The following is an 8,390-nucleotide window of genomic DNA, read 5'->3' on the forward strand; positions in this document are numbered from 1 at the left end:
GCAGCACCCTCCAGCCCCATGCCTGCTACCTCCCCCTCAGCCACCCTGAAAAGAAAGGGCAGGGCTGGCGTCCGCCAGTCACCTCTCCCTCAGCCACCCTTCAGCAGGGACAAGTGGCTCAGCCCCGGACTGCTTTTGCTGCCAGCACACATGTATGCCATGTCCCCCTCAGCTCTGGCAGTGCGCCCCGCCCCACATGCCCCACCCTATAGAACAATGTGCACATGCTGGTCCCCACCTGCCCTGGGTGTCACCAGGGCTTCATACGCCACTGGAAGCCACACATCTTTGATACTCTTATTAAACTCCACTATGTTTTCTAATCTAAAAGACACAAGCACTTAACAGCCTTTCCTCGTAGAACTGATGCTTCCAACTCTTATAGCAGAATAATAATAATAATAATAATAATAATAATAATAATAATTGCACCCCAGCCACTCTGGGCAGTCCAGCACATACAGAAACATAATAAAACATCAGACATTAAAAACCTCCCTATTCAGGTGTCTTCTAAAGGTTGTATAGTTACTTAACTCCTTGACATCTGATGGAATGGTGGTGGGCAGAGGGTGGGCACCACTACCAAGAAGGCCCTCTGCCTGGTTCCCTATAACATCCTTTCTCGCAGTGAGGGAGCTGGCAGAAGCCCTCAGAGCTGGTCCATAGTGTCTGGGCTGAATGACGGGGGCTGAGGTATTCAGGACCGAAGCCGTTTAGGGGTTTAAAGGTCAGCACCAACACTTTGAATTGTGCCCGGAAATGTACTGGGAGCCAATAAACTTATAGAAGCAGACTTATTGTTATCTACAGCAAATGAATATTAGATCATGCCCCCCTTATTAGTATTTGCCAATAGAAAGCAGGCACCGTGCTCAGTGGAATGTATTTGGAACCATGATAGCAACATAACACTATTAAGCCAGTTTATCACTTAATCCCCCAGAACTGAACATGTAACTGCACCAGATTCCTTCACTGTTGACATTTAGATTGTAAGCTCCTAAGGGCGGGGATTTGTCTTTTCCCCTTATGATACCCTGGAAAAATACAATGTGAAATACCGGTACCTCTAACGATTGCTTTATAAATCTTCAGACAAACTATGGGAACAAGATAAAGTCAAAACAGATATATCCGCTCTTGTCCTTGACAGTATACAACACTGAGGGCGAAACAAACACAATTTGCATCCCCACCATAACATTAAAAACTGAAGCTGCAGCCGAAATTCAGTTACACTGGTGACCCAAGAAAGTTATTCCTGCCACCAGTTGTTTTTTTAATTAAAATATGTGTTAGTCCATAGACCGTAGCAGAACCTGTCTGCAGTTATCCCTTAATAGCATTATATCAAATATGTACATAATGTTAAATGCTTTGTTTTCAGTATACATTTTTTGCAGTTTTATTCTACAAGGACCCAACTCAGGCTAGCCACAACTACACAAAGGCAGATGGGAGTTTACTGAAAAGAAAAAGGCAGCCCTGCCCCAATTACATCACCACCAACAGGTATGAACTTGCTGTTTGGAGCAGAGAGAAAAACTTCTTGATGTTAAGATTGTGCAAGAAGCTCCTCTGAGAGGCGTTCCTCCTTTTCAAAGTTAGTTTTATTGTCCAGTGTCATGAAATGCTTAAACTACTTTTGCTCAGCTCATGTATCAGATTTTTTTAGCTGCTGGTTTTTCCCTCGGGAAAGAGGCAGTAAAAGGGGAAAGAAAGAAGAAAATCTTCATTTCCTCCCTTTTGACAGATTTCCAAAATAAGTAAATTTGCCTGGAAATAAAGCTGGCTCCTTGCTCTAAAAACTTCACAAAAGTGAAGGGAAGAAGAAGAAAGGGGAAACCACTTACAGATCAAAATAACCACCACAAAATTCTCTCCCACCAACCCTGCTGCAGCTTTCAAACTGGTTTTTCAGCAACAACAGAACACTTTCTTTACAGCTCTTAAACTTAAGCCAAGTGAAGGGAGACAGAGAGAGTGGATGAAACTCCAGGCAAGTTCCTCTGAGGTTGACAAGGCTTTCCATCATAGATTGGGAACCACTTACACTAGTAACGTCTAACCCTTTTTCTTTTTAGAAAAAGCAGAGTTGAAAAGGCACTGGTCTCAACTATTCCTTCCAGATAGTTAAGAGGTCATTTTAAAAGGTTGGGACAGGGAACCAAGCATACAAACACACTGAACTTGCAAACCTCAAGTCTGGCTGGAATGCTAGTTGCTAGGCTTGGGCATTCCTATGAATCACTGGTGGTTTTCCCCACGTTACAGGAAAAGGATAATGAACTCTGGGCAGGAACCACGTCGCAGGGTATTTGGGTCCTTGTGAAACTGACAAAGTCCACACATAAACAACAGACTTCTCTCCACTATCAATTTGTTCGTCTTGGCCAAGTCTCTTCCTGTAAAACCCGAGAGAATCATGTGGTACCTTAAAAGCAAATAACTTTATTACGACATAACCTTTCAGAAGCTAGGCAGCACTTTAGAATATGAACAAAATAAGAAAAATAACTAGGAAATATTCTGGGACAAGTTCTGTATTGGGGTGGATGTCACCTCAATGGCAGACAAAGTTGGCTCTCATTCTTAGAAGGTCATTCCAAAGAGGTCACTGGGTATAGTGGGAATGTGTGTCTAACTTGTCCTGTTGCCTCTGTCCTGTTATTTAAGAAAAGTCTGAAGTCGCCAGCAAGTTACCCAGGAAGTCAGGAAGAAATTGTGGCACTTGAACCACCTCTAGTTTTCACTATATTGAGCTTTCCCTCCAAGACCTAACAACTCAACGCCATCACACTCTCAGCTCCCCACAAAAGGACTACTATTAGCAAATATTATTACTACTATCAAACAATTATGGCAAATGTTCTGTGATAACCTGGGAGGCATCTGATGCAAAGCCCCCACCACATAGAGCCAGTCTGGAGTAGGGAGTCCACCCCAGGGGCTTCCCTGGCGCCCAGGGAAAACCCCAGAAGGCAATTCCACAACCCAAAAAGTCCGTATTTTAGCACAGGTGAAAACAGTGGAATTATCCAAGTCTGGGCCAGCACTGCGGGAAAATAAAGACTAACTCAGCGGGCCGGCCCACTCAGGGGCGCTGAGTGCCCAGGAGCATGTGCAGAGCGCCCTCCCGAGCGCCGACCCTTCCCGGCCAGCCTCGCCTCGCCCTCGCCGCGCTCACCTTTCTTCTCGTCGGCGGCGGCGGCGCCGCACAAGCTGCCGGCCAGCAGCCCCACCAGGAGGAGGGCGGCGGCGGCGGCGGCCGCGCGCCTCGCCCCGAAGTTTCCTCCTCCGGCGGCGGCGGCGAGCGAAGCCGAGCGAGCCCCGCGCAGCCCCATCTCCCGCCGGGTGGCTCCTCAGCGAAGCCTCTCGCGCCGGGCTGCCTCTCCGGCGCCGCCGCCCAGGACCACGCCAGGGGCGCGCAGCCCGGAGGAGCAGGAGGAGGAGCAGCAGCAGCGAGAAGAGACTCTGGGGCGCTGCTCCCGGCCGGCCGGCGGCCCCTCGGCGGCCCCCCCGCTCCAGGTGCGCGGCAGGCGCCGGGCCAGCGGAGCCGCTTTGCGCGCGGCCAAGACGACGCCGAGGAAGACGCGCCTGCTTGGCTCCCTGCTCTGCGCGGAGCTGGCCGGCAAAACTTTTCCCCCGCTCCGTCGACGCCGCGTTTCCAGGCGCTCCAGCGGCTCCCTCGGAGGCTTCCGGCCAAGCAGGGCAGGAGGCGGCGGGGAGACTCGGGGGAGACCACGAAGCGGGAGGACTCGCTCCGCGCTGCCTTCAGGTGGAGCTTCGTACCTGCCCAGCGCAGCCGCCGGTGGGAAGGGCGAGAAATTCCAGTCGGGCGGGCTGAGCCGGGCTGCGCGTCGCGCACGCGCACTCCCCCCCCCCCGCCGCCGCCGCCGCCGCCTGTGGTCCTGCTGATCTGCGGCTGCTGCAAGTGCTGCCCCGCCTCGCGGACCTGCAACTTCCCAAGCCCGGGAGATGGTGGAGAGGAGGAAGGCGGGTCGGAAGCCTCGCCGGGAAGGCGAAGGCAGCGAGGGCTCCCGCAGTCAGAGAGCGGGGGGACGAGGGGCGCCTCGAAGGCCATCCTACTTGGCGCATTTCGGCCGCTTCTTTTCAGGCCACCCTAACTGAGTTGGGCCTAACCATCCTGTCCCCTCCCTCCCTCAACATGCTGGGCATGGTCATCCAGGAAAGCAGAATTTATGCTTTTATTATCATTATTATTAAATTTATGTACCACCATCCAAAGGTCACAGGGCAGTTGTAATCATAATTAATAATATTTATTACTTACTTACTTACTCACTTATCTGGCCAAGCCTGCCCAGCCACTCTGGGCGGCTTCCAACAAAACATTGAAAACACAATAAAACATGAAACATTGAAAACTTCCCTAAACAGGGCTGCCTTCAGATGTCTTCCAAAAGTCTGGTAGTTGTTTTTCTCTTTGACACCTGGTGGGAGGGCGTTCCACAGGGCAGGTGCCACCACCAAGAAGGCCCTCTGCCTGGTTCCCTGTAACTTGGCTTCTCGCAGTGGAGGAACTGCCAGAAGGCCCTCGGAGCTGGACCTCAGTGTCCAGGCAGAACAATAGGGGTGGAGACACTCCTTCAGGTATACTGGACCGAGACTGTTTTGATTTAAAAGAGAAGTAGAGCTGGGTATCATCTGCATACTGATGAACACCCAGCCCAAACCCCTGAAGATCTCTCCCAGCAGCTGCATGTAGATGTTAAAAAACATGGGGGAGAGGACAGAACCCTGAGGCACCCCACCAGTGAGGTCTGAACACTCATCCCCCAACATCACTTTCTGGACACGGCCCAGGAGGAAGGAGCGGAAGCACTGTATAATGGTCTCCCAGCTCCTCTAGATGGTGCAGAAAGATGTCGTGGCTGATGGTATCAAAGGCCACTGAGAGATCAATTAGAACTTGGAAACAGCTTTCACCCTTGTCTCTAGCCCACCGGAGATCATCAACCAGCGCGATCAAGGCAGTTTTACTCCCATGATGAGACCTGAATCCCGATTGGAAGGGATCTAAATGGTCCGCATCCTCCAGGCGTGCCTGGAGTTGCTCAGCAACCACCCACTCAATTACCAAGCCCAATAATGGAAGATTTGAGACTGGGTGATAGTTGGCCATATCGTCCGGGTCCCAAGATATTTTTTTAAGAAGTGGTTTAATAACCGCCTCTTTCAGTGGGTCTGGGAAGGTTCCCTCACAAAGGGAAGCATTCACCACCCCATGGAGCCCATCTCCCAGCCCTTCCCAGCTTGCTTTTATGAGCCAGGATGGGCAAGGATCGTCCAAGCAGCCTGTCTACATCGTCGGAGGTAACAGATTGGAATTGATCCCATGCAACTTGACTAGACAGGACTCTAGCACTCTTCTGCCCTGTCCCTGCCCGCACAGTGGAGTCTTCCTCTTTCCGAATCTCAGCGACTTTATCTGCAAAAAACTTTGCAAAATAATTGCAGGAGATCTTGGAGTCCTTGCCAGGCCCCAATGGTGAAGGTTGTTCTGTTAGATTGCAAACCACCTGAAAGCGCCTCCTGCTGCTGGTTTCTGCAGATGCAATAGAGGCGGTAAAGAAGGTCCTCTTCACTGTCACTGTCACCACTTGGTAGGCTTGACACTGAGCTCTAACCCATGTCCAGTCCATGCAGTCAGAGATGGCGCTTAAGAGCCAGACAGTTGATAGCCCTGGTTAACTCCGCATTCCAGCAGGCCAACAAGGAATCTGCTGATATGCCACCAGCATGGGATAAAACATCCCCCACCACTCTCTGGAACCATTAAGTGGCGGATGCGGACCATCCGAATCGGTCCCACCTCCCTTCAGAGGGGAAGGGTTGTGGAGAAGTCCAGTTGCACCAGGAAGTGATCCAACCATGGCACTTCTTTTGTTTCACTTTTACTTAATGTCAGTAGAGGTGAACACCAGGTCCAAGGCATGTCCGCAGCTATGAGTTGGGCCAGACTTATTCAGGGACAGCCCCATGGAGGCCATGCTTTCCACAAAATCCCGAGCAGCCTCTTGTAAGTTGTGTCGGCATGGATGTTAAAATCCCCAAGGACAACCAAACTAGGTGTCTCCAGGAGAACATCCGCCACACCTGAAGCAGCTCGGGCAGGGATCCTTGGTGTAGCGGGGAGGTCGGTACACCAAAAGGAATCCTGTACTGCCCCTATTGCCCAACTTCCATAACATGCACTCAGAAAAAGGGGGCTTCACCAGGCATCCTATTGGATGCCTGGTGCAAGCTAATGACTTTCTAAAAATCACTGTAAACCCCCTCCCCGCCCATGTGACCTGGGTTGCTGTGCGTAAGAGAAACCTGGTGAGCAAGCAGCGGCAAGGACAGGCCCATCTGCTTCATCCAACCAAGTCTCTGTTACACATGCCAGGTCAAGTCCTCCATCCACAATCAAGTCATGGATGGCAGTGGTCTTATCAGTCATTGACCTGGCATTGCACAGCAGCACCTTCAGGTCAAACTACAGTAATTTGCCATCTCTTTAAAGAAAATTTCTGAATAAAATTCTGGAATAGGAAACAATCTGATTAAAAAGCAAGGCAGTGGTGGAGTGAGCATTGCTGCCCAGCTGTGGTAGTGCTTTTAAATATCCCTATATCATATTAACAATCAGTCTGATTTAGGGAGGAAAGCCTTTTTGTTGCAGCTGCTGCTATTACACAATTGGAAGTTAAAAACTCAGAGATCTTTCAGTAGATCATGTTATGCCTTCTGATCATCCTTTGTGTAGAGTAACACAGTCACTTAAAGGTAATATTTCTCACCCTTCCTGTGCCACTCTGTATCTGTATCTCTCTCTCTCTCTTTGTAGCATCCCAATCTCCTCCCCACTGTCTTCCTCCCTCTCTCTTACACACACATACTCAACACAAACCCAAGATGCATTTGTAGAAAAGGAAGCAATTCACAGAGGAGTGGTCCAGAGCAAGAGTGGGCTAGAGTGTCTGACAGATTGCATGAAATTAGACCAAAATTTATGTGCAGCACATAGGCCAAAACCTCCTCACTACTGGTATAAAGGAATGTATTTTTCCCCAGGGGAATCCATCACAATTTTAGAAACATCTATCAAGTCATACCACAACTCCCCCCCCCCAACTAAAAACCCAGCAAAGGAAAGAAGCTGTAACAACCACAGACAGCAAACACATGCACTTATACTTCCTGAGTTAAATTCAGTGTTAATTCAACATTTGATTCTAGATGCTGAAAGAAACAAAACAGGTTTATGCTGCCTGGTCTCAAGAACTTGCTCTGAATAAAAAGGCCTATGTGCTGCTGGTATTACATTTCATATTATGAGTATTTCCGCAAATGTGCACCTTTGGTGCATAGTCACTCATAGAAGTTGGAACAGGAACAGAGAGGAGTTGCTTTCAGGTGCCCAGTCCTCTTGGAAATCCATCAGGAAGAGGATTAGGTCCAACTGAGCTTCACGCCTGCTCTCTCCATGAGAAGGGGAACATGTTGCGGGGGTCTGTCTCCTTCCCAGTGCCTCATTTGGAAATGGGATGGGGGTGGAGGCTACAACTATAGCTTTATCAGTGCCTCAGATATTGGAGAAGCTCCATTCTGTTTGCTTTGTGACAAGCTGTGGGAGACAATTCTAGGCAGAGAATTCTTGTATCTCTTGTGTTGTCTACCACAATCTTAATGTTCACAAATATCATGCAATTTCCCTCAGTGCAAAGATTGTGTCAGGAAGCAGGCAAAAGGGTATTTTCTTTTTAAAAGGAAAATTTATTAGAAAACAACAGACAGGGAGCAGCCTAGTTTTGCCAGTTTAGCAATAGCTGTAGTTCCTGTTCTTGTATCTACACAGCGGCTGCAAAGTGTGTTCTGGAAGCTCTTCTTCAATCACAATGCATTTTCCTGCTCCTCATCTGCTCAAATGGGGGAAAGGACTGTTTGCAAAGAGAAGCCATGCTCTTTCTTAAACAGAAGGGGCAGGGAGTGGCTGCTAATTCGAGGGTAAATTTCCCCCATTCCTCAATTTTTTAATCAATAGTTTTATTGCAAACTTTGAAGAAGTGTAGAAATGAAAGCATGACACTCTTTTCATCCATGTATTTGACCTGGAAGTGTTGTGTTAGTTTGCTTTAAATGTGGACCCTACAAAATCTACCATCACTATGATTCTATGATTGCTCTTCAAATACTGTGTACAATTCTGGCTATCACATCTGAAAAATGACTTTGCAGATGTGGAAAAGATGCAGTAATGATCAGGGGACTGGAGCAAGGAGTCTACAAGGAATCAATGCTTGATGCTTTTTGTTAAGGAAAGTGATGAGTAGAGAGGGATGGGGGCACATGATAGAGGTGTATACAATTATACATATGTG

General features: G+C 48.8%; 1 protein-coding gene across 2 annotated transcripts in view; it reads right to left on the reverse strand.

Moving 5' to 3' along the window:
* The window catches only part of EGFR (epidermal growth factor receptor), a 149,855-nt gene extending 146,475 nt beyond the window's left edge, over positions 1-3,380 (reverse strand). For both annotated transcript variants that reach the window (XM_081834752.1, XM_081834751.1), the window contains exon 1: positions 3,191-3,380. In XM_081834752.1, the coding sequence (XP_081690878.1) occupies positions 3,191-3,347 (157 nt within the window). In that variant the 5' untranslated portion in view covers positions 3,348-3,380. The remainder of the gene's footprint in view (positions 1-3,190) is intronic.
* Between the last annotated feature and the right edge of the window lie 5,010 nt (positions 3,381-8,390).

The sequence above is a fragment of the Podarcis erhardii genome, assembly GCF_964252035.2.
Source record: "Podarcis erhardii genome assembly, chromosome: 12".
Classification (NCBI taxonomy): domain Eukaryota; kingdom Metazoa; phylum Chordata; class Lepidosauria; order Squamata; family Lacertidae; genus Podarcis; species Podarcis erhardii.